The sequence below is a fragment of the Dipodomys merriami genome, unplaced genomic scaffold (genome assembly GCF_024711535.1).
Source record: "Dipodomys merriami isolate MVZ:Mamm:240054 unplaced genomic scaffold, mDipMer1.0.p SCAF_121, whole genome shotgun sequence".
Lineage (NCBI taxonomy): Eukaryota > Metazoa > Chordata > Mammalia > Rodentia > Heteromyidae > Dipodomys > Dipodomys merriami.
Genome location: NW_027202505.1, coordinates 836,777 through 859,378, shown reverse-complemented (window position 1 = coordinate 859,378; position 22,602 = coordinate 836,777). Strand labels below are relative to the sequence as shown.

Genomic DNA, 22,602 nt, shown 5'->3' with positions numbered 1-22,602 from the left:
ATTTCTTTTCTTTTTTTCTGCTTTTGGTCAGTTGTGGGGCTTGAACTCTGTACGTGGGCACCGTCCCTGAGCTCTTCAGCTCGAGGCTAGTGCTCTACTACTTTGAGCCACAGCGCTAGTTCTGGTTTTCTGGTGGATAATGAGAGATAAGAGTCTCATGGATTTTCCTGTCCAAGCTGGCTTTGAACTGTGATCCTCAGATCTCAGCCTTCTGAGTAGCTAGGATTACAGGCATAAGCCCTGGTGCGTAGCTTGTTTCTTTTCTTTTTTTCTTTTTTTGTTGGTCATGGGGCTGAACTCTGGGCCTGGGAGCTGTCCCTCAGCTCTTCAGCTCAAAGAGTGCTCTACCACTTGAGCCACAGCAATACTTCTGGCTTTTTCTGTTTATGTGGTGCTGAGGAATGGAACCCAGGGCCTCATGCATGCAAGGTAAGCACTCTACCACTGAGTCACCTTCCCAGCCCTTGTTTTGTTTTCTTTCTTTTTTGTTTTTTGTCAGTTGTGGGGCTTGAACTCTGGGCCTGGGCGCTGTCCCTTAGCTCTTCAGCTCAAGGCTAGTACTCTACCACTTGAGCCACAGCACCACTTCTGGTTTTCTGAGTGGTTTATTGGAGATAAGAGTCTCATGGAGGGCTGGAAAGGTGGCTTAGTGGTAGAGTGCTTGCCTTGCATGCATGAGGCCCTGGGTTCCATTCGTCAGTACCACATAAGGAACAAAAGCCAGAAATGGTGCTGTTTCTCAAGTGGTAGAGGGCTAGCCTTGAGCTGAAGAGCTCAAGTGCTGAGCTCAGTGCCCAGGCTGAGTTCAGGCCCCACAACGGGAGAAAAAAAAAAAAAAAAAGAATCTCTCGGACTTTTCCTGCCCAAGCTGGCTTTGAACCGCAATCCTCAGATCTCAGCCTACTCAGGAGGATTACCAGCGCCTAGCTTCCTTGTTTCAATTTTTATACTAAGCTTTTACTGTAGACCCTACTACCAAGTATATGACAAAAATTCAGATTCTGAGGTTTTTTCAGATCTTTCCCACCCACAACTCAACAAGCCCCCAAGACTCTAGGCCCTGGATACCACATGACCACTTCCTACATTTAATCCTCTTTTGCAAACTCCCAATGCTGAAGAAAAACCATCAGTCATTTAAGATAAGTTAGAAGATAAGATAGAATATATTTCTTTAAAAAATAAAACTTTCAGCAAACTAACATCTATATATACTACAAAAATAAACATCTTCATATAAATAACTTACGTGGTAAGAGGTGGTCAGGGATCTAGAAGGCCTCCCCAAAAGTTGTCATCAAGCAGTGATGGGCTAGGACTGTGTGCTACGAAACCCCTCTGCTGGGTGGGTGACAGTGTGAGGTGAGGAGGGGGGCAACAGAGTTGCACTGCAACCTGAAGTGCTGGCTGCCATCCCCACCCGGACAGATATGGGCACACAGGGGCCCCCATGTGCCAGGATGCTGTGAATCTAGGTGCGGCTGTCTGTCATCAGGGTGGTCTGATGTCTGAGACAGGGGAGAGGATGCAAACAGCAGCAGACCCTCTGGGGTCCATGTTGCCTTCTATGCTCCACCATTGCTTTCCAGTGACTTCATGTGGTCCAGGCAGGGTCTCCTTGCTTTGGCTGTTCCTCTGTTGTTTCTTTTTGTTTTTTGTTTTTTTTTTTGGGTCCGGTCGTGGGCCTGAACTCTGGGCCTGGGCACTGTCCCTCAGCTCTTCAGCTCAAGGCTAGCACTCTACCACTTGAGCCACAGCATCACTTCCGGCTTTTTTCTTTTTGCTTATGTGGTGTTGAGGAATCGAACTCAGGGCCTCATGCATGCAAGGCAAGCGCTCTACCACTGAGCCACCTTCCCAGCCCCTGGCTGTTTCTTCACTCAGTGGTTGGCTCTAGAACCGAAGTTGCTAGAGCCACTGTCAGCTGGGGACCATGTGGGCTCATCAGAGGCTGGGTGGATGTAGGCACCAGGTAGCGGGGGTGGGTGAAGAGCCACGGTCATGGAGGTAGTCACTCTGGCAAAGTTCTGGTGGAGGGTGGGGGACGCCCCCCACCCAAGTCTGCCTCCCTGTGGAGTTGCAAGGCCCAGGACCCTTGGGCCCTCCTTGTACATCTGTACCACCTGGGGGAAGACAGTGGTCCTAGTGAGTCTGGGGGTTACTGGAGCTGCGACATCTTTCAGCACCTCCCTCTGGTGAGTACCATGAATACTGGTGAGCTGAGATCTTTCTTCTTCTTCTTTTTTTTTTTTTTGTTGGTCATGGGGCTTGAACTCTGGGCCTGGGCACTATCCCTGAGCTCTTCAGCTCAAAGTTAGCACTCTACCACTTGAGCCACAGCACCACTTCGGGTTTTCTAGGGGTTTATTGGAGCTAAGAGTCTCACAGTTTCCTGCCCAGGCTGGTTTTGAACTGCGATTCTCAGATCTCAGCCTCCTGAGTAGCTAGGATTACAGGCGTGAGCCACCAGTGCCTGGCTAAGCTGAGACCTTTGTTGGCCTCTAGCAGGGTAGGAGAGATCACAGGTAACAAGATGTCAATACCTGGGCAAACCCTGCGCCTTCCTGAGTCCTAAAACGTGAAGGTAGGCTCCACAGAAGGCTGAGGGGCAGATATAGGGTATCTTGGAAAAGGAAGTGGCTAGTACCAACTGTTAGGAAGGACGGGCTGTTGGCTACTGATGGCATTTAGTAACAGCTCTGCCCTTTCTTTTGCTTATCCCCATCCTATCCATGACAGTAGGAACAAAAGGAGGGTGTGCTTACCTCAGGTGGGGGGCCCAGAATGGAAAGCAGCACAGGCAGCAGCATGAGTCCATGGAGGAGGCCCAAGAGTGTGAGTACTGTTAGCACCAGGAAGAAGTACCTGGGAGGTTGTGGGGCATCAGGCTGGGCAGGCCCTGAGGCCAACGGGGCAGGCCCACTGCCTCCTCCCATCCCTCCATACCTTACAATGAAGTCAAAGTTGGAGCCAGCAAGCATGAGCAGACCCAGCAACGTGGAGATAGCCCCATCGGTCACAGGGGCAAACGTGCGCTCTAGCGCTCGGGTAGCCCGAAGGTCCCGGCTACCCTGGGTGGTCAGGAAGCCCTGGAGGAAGAGAATGGTCTGAGAGCTCCTTCTCTGCCAATCATGGCCAGCTCATCCATATTCCCCCAGGGAAGCTATGCTTGGCCCATGGAATGCCAGGTGAATCAAGTTCACAGAATTGTCTGAAGGATATCCACTTAGGTGACATCGTATAGTGTTATGTGGTGACATAGAAAAACGTCCAGAAAGCTGGGCTCCAGTGGCTGACACCTGTAATTCTAGCTACTTAGGCGGCTGAGATCTGAGGATTGCAGTTCAAAGACGGCTTGGGCAGGAAAGTCCATGAGACTCTTATCTCTAATAAACTACTCAGAAAACTGGAAGTGATACAGTGGTTCAAGTAGTAAAGTACTAGCCTTGAGCTGAAGAGCTGAGGTATAGTGTTCAGACTCAGAGTTCAAGCCCCATGACCAAAAAGAAAGAAAGAAAAACATCAGAAGAGTCTAGGCAAGCTATAATCTGCTGCTGGTATTGCCATCTATGATTGCTTTTGTGGTATAATGGCAGAATTGTAATAGAAACTGTATGGCTTGCTAAGTTGAAATATTTACAATCTGGTCCTTTACAGAAAAAAGAAATGTACAAACTCCTGGTGTAGAAAGGTGGACGTCAGCTGGCATTGCAGAAAATCTTGAATCTGTTTTTGTTATGATTTTGATTTACATGCTGGGATCAAACTCAAGGCCTTGTCCTGTCAAGCAAGTACTCTACCACTGAGCCATACCTCAATCTTTGTGTGTGTGTGTGTGTGTGTGTGTGTGTGTGCTCATCCTGGAGCTTGAATTCAGGGCATGGGCACTGTCCTTAAGGTTTTTTTTTTTTTTTTTTTTTTTTTTGTCGGTCGTGGGGCTTGAACTCTGGGCCTGGGCGCTGTCCCTCAGCTCTTCAGCTCAAGGCGAGTGCTCTACCACTTGAGCTACAGCGCCACTTCCGGTTTTCTGGTGGTTTATTGGAGATAGGAGTCTCACGGTCTCTCCTGCCCGGGCTGGCTTTGAACCACGATCCTCAGATCTCAGCCTCCTGAGTAGCTAGGATTACAGGCGTGAGCCACCAGCGCCCGGCTTCCTTAAGGTTTTTTTGATCAAGGCTAGTGCTCTACCACTTGAGCCACTGCTCCACTTAGGCTATTTGCTGGTTACCTAGAGATAAGAGTTTATGGACTTCCCTGTGGGTGCTGGCTTTGAACAGCAGTCCTGCTATCTCAGAATCCTGAGTAGCTAGAGTTATAGGTACCTGGCTCCTTTTGTTTTATTCAAGGAGTATATCTTGTTCTGTTATTATAGGGTTGGTTATTAGAGATGAAGAGATGTTTGTTGGGCCTTGCCAGGTTTATGCTGGTGACTGCAGCTGGTCTGTGTGCCCCTTTCTCTGCCAGCGAATGCGTTGTTTTGGGAGAGGCCTGTACCCTCCTCAGTTTTATATTCTATATAGCATTCTTCCTCCGTACCCACACTGCCATGCTGCTACTATCTCTTTTCTTGATCTCTTTTTTTTTTTTTTTTTTTTTGGGTCCGGTAGTGGGGCCTGAACTCTGGGCCTGGGCACTGTCCCTCAGCTCTTCAGCTCAAGGCTAGCGCTCTACCACTTGAACCTCAGCGCCACTTCCAGCTTTTTTTCTTTCTGCTTATGTGGTGCTGAGTAACTGAACCCAGGACCTCATGCATGCAAGGCAAGCGCTCTACCACTGAGTCCCTTCCAAGCCCCTTTCTTGATCTCTTGTCCTAGAGAATTATTTGTCCCTGGAGATGAGAATGTAGCACATTGGTAGGGCATTTTATTTATTTATTTATTTTTGCCAGTCCTGAGGCTTGAACTCAGGGCCTTAGCACTGTCCCTGAACTTCTTTTGCTCAAGGCGAGCATTCTACCACTTAAGCCACAGCACCACTTCCAGCTTTTTCTGTTTATGTGGTACTGAGGAATTGAGTCCAGGGCTTTTGGTAGTATGTGTGAGGCCCTAAGTTTGACCTCTAACACTGTAATAAAGAAAAGAAGACTTGAAGATGTGTGCCTGTCATCCTAGCTATTCAGGAGGCTGAGCTAGAAGGACTGCTGTTTGAAGCCAGCCTGGGAAGGAAAGTCCATAATTAATCACAATGAGCTGGAAGTGGAGCTATGGCTCAAGTGGTAGAACACTATCCTTGAGCACAAAAGCTCAGGGCCTGAATTCAAGCCCCAGGATCAGCAAAAAAGAGAAAAAGACTCACTGGCTCCTATTTTCCAACCTTCGATTCTATCATTAACCCACTGCAGACAGGCCTTTGTCTCTTTTGTCTACTGAAATGGCTGATTACTTATTGACTTATTTATCATCTACCTCTAAAATTCTTTTTTTTTTTTTTCCCCAGTGCTGGGAATCAAGGCCTTGTCTCAGGCTAGGCAAGCACAGGAATACTGAGTCATATCCTTAACATCTTTCCAACTGTTAAATAATCTCTAGGACACAGAAGTGCCTGGGCCACATTTGTTGAGTACTCAGCTGTCCCATCCCTCCCCTTGGGCGTGTGCTTACCAGAGCCACGTGGACTGTGAACTCGACACCAATGCCCACAGAGGCCACGAGGATCACCACGGGGATGGCACTCAGCTTGATACCCAGGAAACCCATGATCCCAAAGAGCTCCACAGTCATCATCGCCAGGACCAGCACCTGAGGAGGGCAGGGCTCACCCATGGCTCCTGTCAGCAGGGGGGCTGGACTAGATAGGGTAGGGTTGAGGGGGCATACTGGGTCTCTGCAACCTCATTCCTGCAGGTACTCACTATGAGGCCAGCCATCCATGGGTTGAGCAGCAGCAGGGCGCAGACCAGGAAGGTACACACCAGCAGGACGCAGACAGCCAGCAGGAAGCAGCGTCGCAGGCCCAGATACTGCTCCCAGAAGAGGAAGGGGGAGCCACTGGGGTAGGCATGCACCCCTGCCTGGCCTGCCTCCACACATGCTGCCCGGGCCCCCTCAATGGCCTCCACAAAGTCTGCAGTCTTCTGGAGGCCATGCAGCAGGAAGGGGAACTGGGCAAACTCCAGGGGTTGGGCTGCTGGGACTGTGAAGGGAAGGAGAGAGTGGGAAGAAGGAAGGGGACAGTGAGCAGGGGAAGAGTGGGCAGGGCCTGTTAGGGGCTAAGGCTGAGGTTCTAGGTTGAGCTCCACCCACAGGACTCACTGTGAAGATTCTCCCCAGTGGTGTCATATTTGTCGTGTAGCCATTCTGGAGGTGGGGGATAGAAGTTGGCTTGGGAGGCTGCCAGACCCAGGGGGTCACTGCTCACCCACACTGTCAGCCCCACATAGAAGAACTCTGGTGGAATCAGTCCCTCCTCATCTACCAGCCTTCTTGTGGTCAGCTGCAGAGGCAAAGATGGCTAAAGGTTTGGACCATGAAGTCTAGAGCCTCTGTGCACCCTCGGAATGTTCTAATCCTCTCCAAACCTGGCTAAAATCCAGCGGCTCCTGGGCATTTCCAGTCTGGATGAGCAGCTTGTAGGCCAGTGCCCCATCCTCTGAGCCATTGCGGTAGGAATGACGGGTAATACGCCCAGCAGCCCAGTCCTGGTCAAATGCAGTCTGGATTCCTGGGGGGAACAGAGTAGGCCACAGTTGGCCTGTGGTTCTGTGAGACTCTCCCTGCAGCAGCCCTCCCCTCCCCACCTCCTGGCCTCTCACCCTGCAGCCAGTTGCGGTAATAGTGCAGCCAGGTCCGGGGTGCCTGGGTGGCAGGAGGGAGCAGCACAGCCTTGAGGGAACTGAAGCGCTGGTGCAGATCAAAGAGGGCGCGTTGGGAGTGGGCGTAGTCAAAGCCACCCTGGGTCACCAGGGCCACCTCATACAGGGAGAAGTACCTGAGCTGGGCACTCAGGAAGGCATGTTCCTTGGTGCCTCGAGGTACCACATCTGTCAGGGACAGCCCGTCCTGCACCAAGGTGGTTCCGTAGAGGCTCAGGCCCAGAAGAGCCCCAAAGAACACCAGCACCATAGCCTGTGAGAAATGGCCACTAAGCCAGAGGCACAGGGCTGCCCTCCGGCCTTCAGGGAGTAGGCTGGGCCTGTTGCCCTTCTTGAGGCCCATGGGTACTGAGCTTCTGTTCTGCTTCATCCACACTTACCTTGGCTTGTGACTGGAGCAGCAAGGGAGCAAACTGATAGCGGGCAAAATGGGCAAGATTCCAGCGGGCACAGGGTAGGGACTTGCAGGCTGCCTTCTGCCTTGTCCCCTCCTCTTGGCCCAGAAGGTCCCGTGTAGACCCTCCAGGGCTGAAAAGCTCAGAGCTCAGTGGGTCAGAAGGTGGGGGCACCAGGTGGTCTTGAGGAGGCAGAATGGTGACCACATGCTGGCTGCTGGCTTCACAGTGTGTAAATGCCTGCACTGTGGTTGTCAGGTGGGCGATGCCCACTGGTACTGTCCTCTCCCCCAGATCCTGGGGGAGAATCTGAATCATACGAGCAGAGCAGGGACTGGAAGAAACAGAGAGAGTGGATGACAGGTCTGTGCTTTGAAATGCTGACCGGGGACATGCCATGGTGGGGCTGAGGAGAGAAAGGGGTGGGATGTGGGGGCAGTACCTAGAGAAGCAGCAGAGCACATCAAGGCGCTGGCAGTGGCGTCGGCGCAGATCCAGGCTGAGGACCGCTGGGAAGACAAGCATCACAGCTACAAAGCTACAGCCAACCACTATGGCTGCCTGGGAAGTAGATGGGAGCACAAGATGAAGTATTCCTCTAGCTCCATGCCCACCCCAGCCCACCTGTCTGTTCATGAGGCCTCACCTGCAGGGAGAAGGCCCGCAGGGCAGGGATGGGAACCAGGGCAGCCATGAAAAAGGCGACCATGTTGTTGATGGATGTGAGTGCAACACTGGTGCCGGTGCGCTGCAGGCACTCACCCATGCGCTCCTGCCAGGACAGAGCAGGGACATGCCCTTGGGTCACTGGGGAGGAAGGTGGTGGGTCTTCACAGTAGAGTGAAAGTGGAGGCTCAGGAAGTTGGGATGGCAGAGGTGGGACAACAGTACCACAGCAGCTAACATTTAATGAGTACATTGAGTATGTCATGGGCTGTGCTGAGCACTTACCTTGAGTTATCTCATTGACCCTCACAGCAACTCTTAGGGCACAAGCATGATCATTATCTCCATTTATAGATGAGGATACTGAAGCACAAGGTTAGTGAACCAATAAGCCCAAGTTCACTTAAAACAAGTTTTGTGGGGTTTTGTGCCAGTACTGGGGCTTGAATTCAGAGCGTGGCCATTGTCCCTTAGCTTTTTCACTCAGTGCTGGTGCTCTACCACTTGAGCCATATCCCCACTTTTGGCTTTTTGGTAGTTAATTGAAGATTAAGAGTCTTAAAGATTTTCCTTTTGGGTTGGCTTCAAACTTCAGTCCTCAGATCTCAGCCTCCTGAGTAGCTAGGATTATAGATGTAAGCCACTAGCACCTGGCTCCCAAGATGGTCTTAACCACCAGCTAAACTATTTCAGATAAGCTGGGCTGGAAGATGGGGCCTTACCTGGAGAGGGGTGCCAGGTGGAGCCTCGGTGAATGCATGAGCCAGCAGGAATATGTCATCCACTCCAATGCCCAGAGCCAAGAAGGGTAGTACCTGAAGAGGTAGAGGGATGGCAGGCTGGAGGAGCTGTGTAGTCTGGTGATAGTTCCCAAAGTCTGCCTTGAAGTCCTGGTTTACCTGAGTAGTGGCAGCATTGAAGGTGATGCCAAGCAGGGCACAGAGCCCAAGGCCTGAAGCCACTGCCAGGGCCACCAGCAGCACCCCAGCCAGGCCCACCGCACCCTGGGACTGAGCACAGTCCCACCGTAGCATTGTCACACAGGCATAGGCCAGCTGCAGGCAGAGAAGGGCACACGGTTAGATTGGGGCTTTCAGGGTGGGTCCAGGGTAGAGGTGGGACAAGGTGCCAGGTGCAGGACCCACCATGAGCAGATAGCCTCCTACCACCCGGGCAGCACTGACTTCAGAGAACGTGTGTAGGATGTCATCCAGGGTGGCAGAGGAGAAGGCATGGATCTGTTGGGAAGCATTCTCAGGAAGGGCTTCCTGGGCCAGCTGGAGAGACAGAATAGATCTGATGGGCAGGTGGAGGGAGGGGCCTTGGGCACTCTTCCTTGCCTTTGTCTACATTCACTGACCTGTACGAAGCGCCGCTGCCAGGCCTGCAGCACAGTGCTGGCCTGCTCCTCGCTCCAGCCGATGTCATGCGTCTGATAGTCACCACGGAAGTGCTCATACAGCTGGCGGGGACTCATCAGCAAGAAGGTGCTCTGCAGGGCCTCTGCCCTGGGGGAAGTGTGGGGAGGGGAGTTGCAGGATAACAAAGAGTCAGAGCTGGCCCAAATCCCCATGGAGGGTTTGCAGGACCTTTTGCCAGAGCTGTTTGGCATTAGGGTGCGGATTCCCACATGTGGAGTCTCCTTGCCAACTCTCAGGGGAGGCCCTACCTCAGCAGCTGTCCTTGGACGTCTCTGGCCATGCCTCCCAACAGCAACTCCTCCTGCCAGTGCATGAATTTGTGGGAGAAGCCATGGCAGCCCCCATTCAGCTCCTGAGCCACATTGGGAGCCTGGAGGCAGACAGGAGAGAGGTTTCATACTCAAGACTCTGGCGGTGGAAAACAGGTGTCTGCGGCCTCATGCCTCTAGGGGTCAGTAGGCCTTAAGTATAGATGCTTGTTCTTTTGAGCCTCTGACTACTCTGTAGAGTGAACAGGGAGTGTGCTTCAGGCAGAAAGCCACAAAGGGAGCAGGGCCTGGGAGGAACTAGCCTAACTATAGTGGGGATGGGAAAATGTACCTCACACAGGGCCATGTAGATATGTGGGATACTAGATGTGTGCGTGAGCATGCGCAGGCCTGCGCGTCAGTCCTAGAGAGCTTGAACTCAGGGCCTGGGTGCTGTCCCAGAGCCTCTTTGTGCTTAAAGCTAGCACTCTACCACTTGATCCACAGTGCCACTTCTGGCCTTTTCTGAGTAATTTATTGAAGATAAAACTTCTAGGTTGGCTTTGAATTGTGATCCTCAGATTTCAGCCACCTGAGTAGCTAGGATTACAGGTATGAACCATCATTGCCTGACTCACAGTTAGCTGTTTTGTTTCCCAGAAGAGTCTCTTTCGATAAAGTCTAGCTTTAGGCTTGGTAAAGGAAGAAGAGATCCATATACCACTTGAGGGTTCTTTAGGAGAAATGAGTGGGTGGCCATGTCCAGGAAATGATGGGCAGAGCAATGAATGCTCTCTTAGAATAGAGAAACAAGTGAGGAGGAGGAGGAGAAAGAAGAGAAACAGCCTTTCTCTAACAGACCTGGTTGGAACTCACCTGTCTGCTGAGATGGTTGGGGGCACTAGGTGGACAGTGGGTATCAGTAGGATCCAGGCAGGGCCGCCCCACATAGGCCTGGCCCACCTGTGCCTTGTCTAGCAGTTCCCGGAAGCCCTCGAGGGAGGCAAAGGGGCCTAGCTCCTCTAGCAGCTGTTCTGGATCCAGATTGGTCCACTGGATGTCAGGCCGGCCCCTGGGAGAAGGCCCATGGTTAGGAGGATCAAAGACATTATTTGCCCTTCAAATAGCTGCTCTGGAACAAATACTGCACTACCCTCTTGTGTATAAGATTCAGCTTCTCAGAGTTGCCATGCTGTACCAGCCCACCAGGTTGCAGCAGTGAGCTGTGGATGGATTAGTAGAGACTGAGACAGAAGCCAGGACAAATGAACTTAATGCACAGAAAACCCCAGAAAAGCCCCACTGTCTGTACCAAGCTGTATGTACATCCTTGGTAAGGGACTTTCATCATGTTCACCCTGGCTATTACTCTACTCTTGGTTTTAATATATTACCAGATAGGCACCTACATCTAATAGGTTTTCTTTCTAGTTTAGGTACTAGTTTAGCTAATACCTAGCTAATTCCTCTCAGGTAGGTCTCTCTTTGGGGATCTTTTTGTCCTTTGTGGAGATCTATCTATTCCCTTTTGTCTAAATGAGACAGGTTTTTCCTTTCCTCCAGAGGTAAGCAGGGAGAGGTGACAACTTTGGGTAGCTCAGGCTTTGATTGACTCTGGCCTGGGAGGTAAGACAACACTTTTTTTTTTCCATTTTGTTCATTAGTCAACACACTTTTCATCATCTTCACTCCCACCATCCCTTCTGTGGGGGAAGTACCTGGCAGGAGATAAAACAAGAGCAGCTATGGCAGCACTCACGGCAAGTAGGCGGAGCCTCCTTGGAGTTTGGCTCCCTCCCAGAAGCAGTCAAGTGGGGTGAGGATCACACAGGGAAACAGCTTCTCAATCATCTGCCAAGGACACGGGGCACCCCAGGAACATCAGTCCTGTCTCTGGGCTCCTTTTCCCCAGGGACTCAGTAGTAGGATGCTCTGTAATCCTCCTCAGTCACAGTCCCACTCCCTGAGGAGTCTCTGGAGGTGAGGTCCTGCTCACCTTGCCAGCCCCGCCCCCCTCCTCCTCAGATAGCTCAGGATACTCACCCGCTCAATCATTCCATTTTCAATAAGGGGAACTCCAGATTTGTAGCAGATTTTGTTCAGATCCCAGGACCTGAAATGGGTACAGATGATCTGAACAGAAGTGGAGATTCCACTCCACGACTCCCACAGCAGGCTTCACTCTCAGCCCCTCAGGGGCTCAGCCGGACTCACTTTCCGTAGAGTGACACTTGCACTTTGCTGGCAGTGAGGGCTGCCTGGAGGTGGAGGCCAAGTGCTTCAGGCGTGAGGATGTTCTCTCCCTCCTGGCGTGCAGTCTGAATCAACATCTGGGAGGTGTACGCAGCCTCCTCCCCCAGCTTCTCCTTGGTGTAATGCAGCTCCTGGCTTACCCGGCTGCCCACTGCCAGAAGAGAGAGAAAGCTGGGGAAAAGGGCCCATGGGGGGATCAAAATCCTGGTGGTAGGTGGGATCCTAGTATTGAGGGGGCCCCGGACAAGAAGTGCTGCTGAGTGAGAAGAGGCACTGCCCTGCCCCCTGCCAGCGTTGCCATGGCTCAGGTGCACTCCTAAGCTCTTGCCCCTCTTTTCAGAATCTGGAGCTCTGCTAAGGAAGTGGAAAAGTGTTAGTTGCTCAGTTTTTTTTGTTGTTGTTGTTTTTTGGTCAGCCGTGGGGCTTGAACTCTGGGACTGGGCGCTGTCCCTGAGCTCTTCAGCTCAAGGCTAGCGTTCTACCACTTGAGCCACATTGCCACTTTGGTTTTCTATTGGTTAATTGGAGATAAGAGTCTCATGGAGCTGGGCACAGGTGGCTCACGCCTGTAATCCTAGCTACTCAGGAGGCTGAGATCTGAGGATAGCGGTTCAAAGCCAGCCTGGGCAGGAAAGTCCGTGAGACTCGTATCTCCAATAAACCACTAGAAAACCGGATGTGGTACTGTGGCTCATGTGGTAGAGTGCTAGCCTTGAGCTGAAGAGTTGAGGGACAGTGTTCAGGCCCTGAGTTTAAGGTCCATGACTGACCAAAAAAAAAAAAAAGAGTCTCATGGACTTTCCTGCCCAGGCTGGCTTTGAACCGCAATCCTCAGATCTTAGCCTCCTGAGTAGCTAGGATTACAGGTGTGAGCCACCAGCACCTGGCAGTTACTCAGTTCTTGTGTGTCTAGAATTTAAGCATGAAACAGGTTGGCTGGGCTTGGGAGCAAAATTGTGTGTGTGTGTGTGTGTGTGTGTGTGTGTGTGTGTGTGTGTGTAAATAGGGAGAAAAGGAACAAGGAAAGAGGAACATCAAAATCAATGCATTTGCCATGAACTGGTAGCTCATGCCTATAGAGTCTGTGAGACTTTTTTTTGTTGGTTATGGGGCTTGAACTCTGGGCCTGGGCACTGTCCCTCAGCTCTTCAGCTCAAGCCTAGCACTCTACCACTTGAGCCACAGTGTCACTTCCGGTTTTTCTGGTGGTTTATTGGAGATTAGAGTCTCATGGACTTTCCTGATCAGGCTGGCTTTGAACCTCCGATCCTTAGATCTCAGCCTCTTGAGTAGCTAGGATTACAGGTGTGAGCTACCAATGCCTGGCTGTGAGACTCTTATCTCCAATAAACTATTCAGAAAAAGCCAAAAGTGGCACTGTGGCTCATGTGATAGAGTGCTAGCCTTGAGCACAAAGAGGTTCAGGGACAGCGCCCAGGCCCTGAGCTTAAGCAGTAGGACTGGCAAAACCAAAACCAAAACCAAATCACCACATTTGTTAATTTTTTTTACCTTTATGAAAGGGAAAATACGTATGTTTGTCTAATAAATACAAACCAAGTTCAAACCCCAGTACTTGAGAGCAAGCGAGCGAGCGAGAGAAAGAGAGAGAGACAGAGACAGAGACAGACAGGCACAGACACTAAAAGAAAACTATAACTGGTTAACCAACATGGGAAAAAAGTCTACCTTATAACTAATTCATAACCATACATTAAAAGCAGCAATGAGTTATTATCTACCAAATTAGCAAAAATTTAAAAATTAATGATTTTCAGTTGAACTGGAGTTTGAACTCAGAGCTGAGCAGGTGCTCTTTCACTTGAGCTACATACCCTTTTTGCTTTAGGCTATTTTAAAAACAGAATCCTGCTTTTTGCTTGAGCTGCCTTTGGATCTCAATCCTCCTACCTCTGCCTTCCAGGTAGCTGGAATTATTGGTGTATACCACCCTACCAAGCTTATTTGTTGAGATGATTTGATAACTTTTTCCCCACGTTGGCCTCCAACTGTGATCCTCCTAATCTCTGCTTTCTAGGTATCTGTTGTTACAGTCATGGGCCACTGCATCCAACCAAAATTTAAAAATCAATAGCACTCATTGTTGGCTTACAATGGGAGATCTAAGGTCTCAGAGTCAGCTTGGTGATTAAGGACCTGTGTCCCTACCTGTTTAAAAAATCTGTTAAGTTTCTATTTCCCTGATGTTGTATTGTTTTCCTGGTGTGACATCCAAATTCCCACCCCAGTTGCAACAGTCTCACTACACTCTTTCTCAGAATGTGACTCTCCTCCAATTCCTGTAGTCCATGTAACACCTTTATAACATCTCTTCTTGGAACTGATCCTACCCCCCAAATTACCATTGTCTACATAATGTAACCCATGTGACTGCCCCCTAAAATTTGCTTAAATTCAGCCTACACTTGTCCATTGTTGTTGCCTCCATTCCTGCTATGAGCAGCCTGGCAGGTCTGTCCACTAATAAAGCCTTGAGCTCGTATTAGTCACTCTTGCTCACCTCTCGTTTCTTTTCTTTCTTTCTTTCTTTCTTTCTTTCTTTCTTTCTTTCTTTCTTTCTTTTTTTTGGTTGGTCATGGGTTTGAACTCTTAGCCTGGTCGCTGTCCCTGCACTCTTCAGCTCAAGGCAAGCGCTCTACCACTTGAGCCACAGTGCCACTTCTGGTTTTCTGGTGGTTAATTGGAGATAAGAGTCTCAGGGACTTTCCTGCCTAGGCTAGCTTTGAATCACGATCCCCAGATCTCAGCCTGTTGAGTAGCTAGGATTACAGGCATGAGCACCAGTGCCTGGCTTTGCCTCTCATTTCTTTTTTCTTTTTTTTTTTTTTTGGGTCCAGTCGTGGGGTCTGAACTCTGGGCCTGGGTGCTGTCCCTCAGCTCTTCAGCTCAAGGCTAGCACTCTACCACTTGAGCCACAGCGCCACTTCCGGCTTTTTTCTTTTTGTTTATGTGGTGCTGAGGAATGGAACCCAGGGCCTCAGGCATGCAAGGCAAGCGCTCTACCACTGAGCCAACTTCCCAGCCCCACCTCTCATTTCTTACAGGAGAGAAATTTGGTATACCACTTTGTAAAAACCAATATTGTGATATTTATACCTGTTAGCGAAATGAGTCTCTTCCCATAGCTTAGTCCACTTCTTCCCTTCTCACAGCTTAGCATGCTCCCTTCCTAGGCAATACTAGGCCCACATAGTGAAGGCAGTAAATAATCAGCCTCCAACCCCCTTTACCTTGGGATGGCACTTCTCTGGGGCAGCTACCACCATATAAGGCAGCAAGAGCCCCTTAGAGTGACCTTCAGGTCTGGGCAGTTGCAGGACCAGTTATCTACTATTTGGACAGCAGCTATAAATCCTAGTCTGCCATGATGAAGCCCCTGGCCCACATGTCCACACAAGGGTCTCCACCTCCTAGTCCCTTCTAGTTCCTCCTAAACATCCTAGGTTATGTAGGTCACCTCAGACAAAAGCTGGTGCTTCTTCTCACTTCTCCCTTGTGAGAAGGAATCTTGCCGGCCCCTCTTTCCCAGCAATAAACCTTTCTTTATTCTCTGTAGCTGGATGTCTGGGTGGTTCTCTGGCAAAGTCTAATTAATCTTATTTAAGCCTTCAATACCCCTAATCTCTAGCCCAAAAATTTAACCTATGAGGGCCTACCAGCTACTGTAGGGACTCAGGTTTTCTTTTCTGAGTGAACTGAGAATTAAGTAGGAGAGCACCAGTGGCTCATGCCTGTAATCCTAGCTAGGCTGAGATCTGATGATGATGGTTAGAAGCCAGCCCAGTCAGAAAAGTCCATGAGACTGTCATTTCCACCAAAAAAGCTGGAGCTGTGGCTCAAGTGGCAGAGCATCAGCCTTGAGCAAAAAAACTCAAGGACAGCACCTGGGCCTTTAGGTTCAAACCCTAAAGACCAGTGTAAACACACACACACACACACACACACACACACACACACACACACACACACACACACACACACACACACACTCCAAAAAGAAAAGAATTATGGTAAGTTTTGAGCTGAGGAGTGAGGTGATCTGACTTTTTCACCACCTAGCACACAAATGAACTGGCCCAAGGAATAAGTCAGGAAAAGGTGTCCAGGCTCAGAGCAACAGGGTACTATCAATGGCTTGGAGTTTTGATACTAAGAATGAGTCAGGAAGAGCCAGACTGAATGCTGAAGCAGTAACTGAGTTAAATTATAGGGAGCCTGGAATACATACTAGATATAAAATATATTTGATCCTGGAGATTTGATCAAATCTGGAAGAAACCAATGGAGAGTGCAGGGGGATGTAGCCCAGTGGTATAATGCTTGCCATAAGCCCTGAGTTAGATCCTCAGAAACTGAAGAAAACAAACTTGTTATCCCCACACTGCATGGAAGTATGAGAGAGAGAGAGAGAGAGAGAGAGAGAGAGAGAGAGAGAGAGAGAGAGAGAGAGAGAGAGAGAGAGAGAGAGAGAGAGAGAGAGAGAGAGAGAGAGAGAATATGAATCTCTTCCCTCTTCTCCTAGATAACAGACTGATTTTACAGGCTATTCCCTCAGAGACCAGATGGTCAGACTCCGCCCCAGCATCAGAGGTTGAAATTTGATGATGAAATTCTAAGAAGCCAATCACATAATTCCATTGCATTTGCCGAGTGAAGGATTTATGCTGAGGATATTCTTGCCAGAGACTAAATGAGAATTCAGTGAGGGAGTTTTTGCTTATTTTTTCCTTAATTTATTGCTTGTGCCAGTTGCCTTTTTTGCTCACAACTGGTGCTCTACCACTTGAACCATGACTCCAGTTCCAGCTTTTTGCTGGTTAAGTGGAGATAAAAGGCTCTTGGATTTGTCTAGCTGGACTGGCTCCATCAAGCTTGTGATCCTCAGCAGTTCTCAGATCTCGACTTCCTGAGTAGCTAGGTTTATAGATGTGAGCCATGAGCCATGGATGCCTTATTTATTTATTTACTTATTTAGGTCACTTGTAAGGTCTGAACTCTGGGCCTGGGCACTGTCCCTCAGCTCTTCAGCTCAAGGTTAGCACTCTACCACTTGAGACACAGCACCACTTCTGGCTTTATCTGCTTATGTGGTGCTGAGGAATCGAACCCAGGGTCTCATGCATGCAAGGAAAGCACTCTACCACTGAGTCACCTTCCCAGCCCCTATAAATATTTAGTGCTGGTACCAGGGTTAGAACTCAGGGCCTGCCCTCTTAATTGGCTTGCTTGCTTGTGACTGGCACTCTATTGTTTATGTCACAAATCTAGGCAGAATTTTTGTTGGGTAATTGGAGATAACAGTCTTTCGGACTCCCCTTCCCCACTTACCTCCACCAACATAACTTCAAAGTGCTATCCTTATAATTTTGGTTAGTTAGAATTACAGGATTGAGCCACTGGCATCTAGCTCTTTTCTCACTTTAAAAAGGGGTGCAAGGCTGTGCTGGTGGCTTATGCCTATAATCCTAGCTACTCAGGAGGCTGAGATCTGATGATCGAGGTTCAAAGCCATCTAGGGCTGGGCCTCTGTGTGACTCTTATCTCCAAAAAACCACCACAAAACCAGAAGTGGTATTGTAGCTCAAGTGGCAGAGCACTAGCCTTGAGCTGAAGAGCTGAGGGACAGCGCCCAGGCCCAGAGTTCAAGCCCCATGACTGACAAAAAAAAAAAAAGGGGTGCAAATCAGAGATGACTTTTTTTTTCCTTTCCACTGCATCAGCTTTCTTGGAGAAAGCCGGAGGACACAAGTTCCAACATGCTGAAAATGAATGAAGAGAAAGAGAACCTGGTCCTTGCTGATGTCCTCAGGCTGCTGAACTTCCACCCCAGAATTTCTCTATAGTTAGACTTCCTGTTACATATATATCTGTCTTCTTGTCTCCTTTTTCCTTTCCTCCTGGAGCTTGAACTCAGGGCCTAGGCACTGTTCCTGCGCTTTTTGCTCAAGGCAGTGCTCTAGCACTTGAGCCACAGAGCCACTTCTGGTTTTCTGGTGGTTAATTGGAGATAAGTCTCAAGGTAGCTGGGCGTTGGTAGCTCACGCCTGTAATCCTAACTACTCAGAAGACTGAGATCTGAGGACTGCAGTTCAAAGCCAGCCCAGGTAGGAAAGTCCATGAGACGCTTATCTACAATTAACCACTAAAAAACTGGGAGTGGCACTGTGGCTCAAGTGGTAGAATGCTCGCCTTGAGCTGAAGAGCTCAGTGACAGTGCTCAGGCCCAGTGTTCAAGCCCCACAACTGACCCCCCCCCCAAAAAAAAAAACCCTAGGAATCCTACACCCTCCTCTAAGCAGCAAAAAGTTGGTAATGACTATTCCTTTATTCCTTCCTGTGCTGGAGGCCTGGGGCAGGAATGAAGAAACACAGAAGTTCAAGCAGTGTCTGGCTGGGGAAGATCTGGGGAAAGAAGAAGGAAGAGAAGGGAGGAATGGAGACTACCTCAGTTGTGGCAGGAAATTTAAAAGTCATTTGGGACCACCCAGGAAGCAGTGGTGTGGGTATGGGTGGGCATATGTGCGTGTATGCACATGTGTGTCTTGGTGCTGGGGGCAGGCAGGCAGGCAGAGAAAAACATCTGCTTGGGACCCTAGGGCTGGCCTGGAGTATGAATGCTTGGAAGTCTGCAGAAGGCTGGGGGTAGGGTGGGGACGGGGTGTGGATGCCTAACAGGCAGACAGGCTCCAAGAAACATCTGCTCTAGATCCCCAAACTTGCCAGCATTTGAAATAATTCAAGGGTGTGAGACTCTAACCTGGGTCTTGCCTTTGAGTATGGGCCAAGATTGAGGAAAGTGGGGGAGAACCCACAAATTTCTTGGGGAAGAACAAAAAAGAGTTTTGATCCTGTTAAGTAGCTACCATATGAAACCGAGCTTCAGGAAAGAGGCTATGGTGAGATTATTAAGAAGAAACTTTTTACTTAGTGCTTCCCATTAGGAAGTGGGGATTTGTTCTGGCCTTGGCACTCTGTGGCAGGGTGGGGGAGAGGTGGAAGGTGGGGAAGGGGAGGTGGTCTGGAGCTCTACTTGGCTGCAAGAGGTGTCGGGGCAGGAGTCTGGCTCAGTTAATTTATTTTCGCAGCCTCCCAGCCCTATCTTTTCTATTTCTTCCCTTTTTTCTTCTTTCTTACATTCCTTCCCTCCCTTCTTTATATCTTGTTTTTCCTGTGTGGCCAAGGCTAGCTTTGAATTCCTGGGCTTAAGTGAACTTCCTGCTTGAGAGCTGGGACTTTGGGTCCTAATTTTTTCTAATTTTCCTAGTCAGAAATGCTTTTCCTTAGCCAGGCACCGGTGGCTCATACCTGTAATCCTAGCTACTCAGGAGTCTGAGATCTGAAGATCATGATTTGAAGCAAGCCCAGGGAAGGAAAGCCGGTAAGACTCTCATCTCCAATTAATCACAAAAAAGCCAGAAATGGAGCTGTGGTCCAAATGGTAGAACACTAGCCTTGAGCAAAAGAGCTCAGGGACCGAGTTCACACCCCAGGACTGGCACTAAAAAAAAAGGTGACTCTTCTTTTCTTAACTTCCTTTCTTTCTTTCTCTTTCTTTTTTTCTTTCTTTTTTTTTTTTTTTGGTCAGTCGTGGGGCCTGAAATCTGGGCATGGGTGCTGTCCCTGAGCTCTTCAGCTCAAGGCTAGCACTCTACCACTTGAGCCACAGCCCACTTCTGGCTTTTGTTCCTTATGTGGTGATGAGGAATTAAACCCAGGGCCTCATGCATGCAAGGCAAGCAGTCTACCACTGAGCCACCTTCCCAGCTCTTCTTGTCTTTTCTTACATAACATAATCGTATTCTGCTCTGATTATACTTTATTTATTTAGCCAGTCCTGGGGCTTAAACTTAGGGCCTGGGAACTTTCCCTGAGTCCTCTATCATTTGAGTCACAGTGCTACTTCCAGCCCTTTCTTTCTTTTGTTTTTTAGTTACATGAGTAAGGTAATGCATACATTTCTTTTTGTTGTTGTTGTTGTTAGTCGTGGGGCTTGAACTCTGGGCCTGAGTGCTGTCCCTCAGCTCTTCACCTCAAGGCGAGCGCTCTACCACTTGAGCTACAGCACCACTTCCGGTTTTCTGGTGGTTTATTGGAGATAAGAGTCTCACAGACTTTCTTGCCTGGGCTGGCTTTGAAGCATGATCCTCAGATCTCAGCCACCTGAGTAGCTAGGATTACAGGTGTGAGCCACCATCGCCCGACATACCTTTCTTTCTTCCTTTCTTTTCTTTTCTTTTCTTTTCTGTTAGTGGTGGTGCTTGAACTCTGGGTCTGGGTGTTATCTCTCAGCTCTTCAGCTCAAGGCGAGCACTCTACCACTTGAGTCACAGTGCCACTACCAGTTTTCTGAATGGTTTATTGGAAATAAGAGTCTCAGACTTTCCTGCCTAGGCTGGCTTCGAACTGCACGATCCTAAGGTCTCAGCCTCCTGAGTAGCTAGGATTACAGGCATGAGCCACTAACTCCCAGCATGAGTACATTTCTTTCTTTCTTTCTTTCTTTTTTTTTTTTTTTTTTTGGGTCTGGTCATGGGGCCTGAACTCTGGGCCTGGGCACTGTCCCTCAGCTCTTCAGCTCAAGGCTAGCGCTCTACCAATTGAGCCACAGTGCCACTTCCAGCTTTTTTCTTTTTGCTTATGTGATGCTGAGGAATCGAACCCAGGGCCTCATGCATGCAAGGCAAGCGCTCTACCACTGAGCCACCTTCCCAGCCCCTAAGTACATTTCTTTTTTTTTTTTTTGGTCGGTCGTGGGGCTTGAACTCTGGGCTTGGGCGCTGTCCCTCAGCTCTTCAGCTCAAGGCCAGCACTCTACCACTTGAGCTACAGCGCCACTTCCGGTTTTCTGGTGGTTTTATTGGAGATAGGAGTCTCACGGTCTCTCCTGCCCGGGCTAGCTTTGAACCGAGATCCTCAGATCTCAGCCTCCTGAGTAGCTAGGATTACAGGTGTGAGCCACCAGCACCCGGCTAGTACATTTCTTGTTGAGCATTGTTGCCCTCTCTTTTGCTGTTCTCCCATTATCCCTTCCCTCACCCATTCCAGCTTTTCTTTTTTTTGGTCCGGTCATGGGGCCTAAACTCTGGGCCTGGGCGCTGTCCCTTAGCTCTTCAGCTCAAGGCTAGCGCTCTACCACTTGAGCCACAGTGCCACTTCCAGCCTTTTCTGTTTATGTGGTGCTGAGGAATTGAACCTAGGGCCTCATGCATGCTAGGCAAGCACTCTACCACTAAACCACAATCCCAGCCCATATACTGTATTTTAATAGTATATATTTTACTTTCTATGCTACTTAAAAGATGGATCTTGTTTTAACTGTCTTTATAAACCCTGCTGGTACTATAGAAAATACACATAGGCCCAGTGGCTAATGCCTGTAATCCTAATCTCGGGAGGATGAGATCTAAGGGCTGTGGTTCAAAAGCAGCCCCCAAACCAGAAACACCAAAGTAGAGCTGTGGCTCAAGTGATACAGTCTAGCCTTGTGCAAAAAAACTCAGGGACAGTGCCCAGGCCCATTCGGCCTGGTCCACCACAAACACACACACACACACATACACACACACACACACACACACACACACACACACACACACGGTTGGGAATAAAAGCTAAACAAATGCACAGAATCAAAGATAAATATTCAATGTTCTATTCACAGATGCTACCATCTATAGGTATACATTTATGGGTATGACAGCCCAAGTGCACAGGTTCTGGTCAGGAGATGTTCCAGCCAGTCCCTTGGTTAGGCTTGCTAGGGCTTGGTGGTTAGCTCCTTATTTTAGGTTCAACATACTCTGTTCATTGTCCATCACTCACCTTCTACCCAGAGTTGTTCCAGGTCAGTCTCAATAACAGCCACACGGAGACCCAATGTCAGGGCCCCAAAGGCCAACAGTCCCAGGAAGAGTACTTTGCCACAGTGTCTCTGGATCCTGCAGCCCAGAGAGAAGAGCAGGCCCTGGAAGTAAGCACGAAGCCAGAGCGGAGCTTTCAGGCTCCCAGCTAGGATCTGGGATGGAAAGAGAAGGGTCAGCCAGGTGTCACTACAACACTGCATGAAATTCTTCCCTTCTGTCCCTATGTACACCTTCTAGCAAGCTGTAGTCCCTGGACTTCTGGATGCAGGCCAGAAAACACCTTCACACACAAGCCCAAACTGGGAAATATAACTCCTTTCTTTCTGCTCTGAGAAAGGCACAGACCCTTTTTCTGAGAGTAGGACACACACACACACACACACACACACCTCTGATGTCAGGTGGCCACAGAGGTGAACCCATAGGCACACTCATTCTCACTGTTCAGATGACAAGGAAACAGACACAACTTACACAACCATGCTAGTTCTCACTTGTCTTCATACACCCAGAGACATATGACAACATGCACTGTACGAGCCCAAGTGACAGATCTGGTCCCACGCTTTCCAGCTTCTCTACTCACCTGAGGTGCAACGGATCGAATTGGGGGTGTGTGGCAGCATCGGGGCAATTCTTCCAGGGGTGGCGGCCGAGCCATGCTGGAGGGGATGGGGGGCGCGGACGCCCCCAGCTTGTGTTATCTGAGCACTCCCATAGGCTAGCCTGGTCCCACTGTACACGCAATCCGCGTGAGATTCTACTGGGGCTGGAAGCCGCGTAGTCGGGAATCTTCAGGGTGCAGATTCGCAGTGGTGGTTTGAGAGGGAGAAGTGCCAGGCAGTGGCTCGGGGCGAGGCGTCAAGGTTAGCCCTGTCAGGCGCACTGTGGACAGCAGTGGCCAAAGTAGGTAGAACTGGAGGG

General features: G+C 49.6%; 1 protein-coding gene across 1 annotated transcript; it reads right to left on the bottom strand.

Moving 5' to 3' along the window:
• Positions 1–1,143: 1,143 nt before the first annotated feature.
• Positions 1,144–22,501, bottom strand: LOC138823587 (protein patched homolog 2-like). Its single transcript, XM_070016984.1, has 22 exons — positions 22,265–22,501; positions 21,638–21,830; positions 11,756–11,945; positions 11,585–11,654; positions 11,301–11,392; positions 10,418–10,613; positions 9,542–9,663; positions 9,233–9,380; positions 9,018–9,149; positions 8,772–8,927; positions 8,595–8,687; positions 7,853–7,978; positions 7,649–7,767; positions 7,192–7,540; positions 6,752–7,064; positions 6,518–6,660; positions 6,252–6,432; positions 5,852–6,132; positions 5,601–5,738; positions 2,947–3,089; positions 2,766–2,865; positions 1,144–2,123 (listed from the first exon to the last, which is right to left on the bottom strand). Exons 1-22 carry the CDS (start codon positions 22,337–22,339, stop codon positions 1,881–1,883), a joined length of 3,603 nt encoding a protein of 1,200 aa, XP_069873085.1. The 5' UTR covers positions 22,340–22,501; the 3' UTR covers positions 1,144–1,880.
• Positions 22,502–22,602: the final 101 nt, after the last annotated feature.

Coding starts and splice junctions, on each gene's coding strand:
- LOC138823587 (XM_070016984.1), bottom strand. CDS start 22,339: ATGGCTCGGCCGCCACCCCTGGAAGAATTGCCCCGATGCTGCCACACA. Junction 11,946..21,637: donor GGAACAACTCTGGGTAGAAG/GTGAGTGATGGA, acceptor CTCTTCTGGCAG/TGGGCAGCCGGGTAAGCCAG. Junction 8,688..8,771: donor TCAATGCTGCCACTACTCAG/GTAAACCAGGAC, acceptor CTACCTCTTCAG/GTACTACCCTTCTTGGCTCT.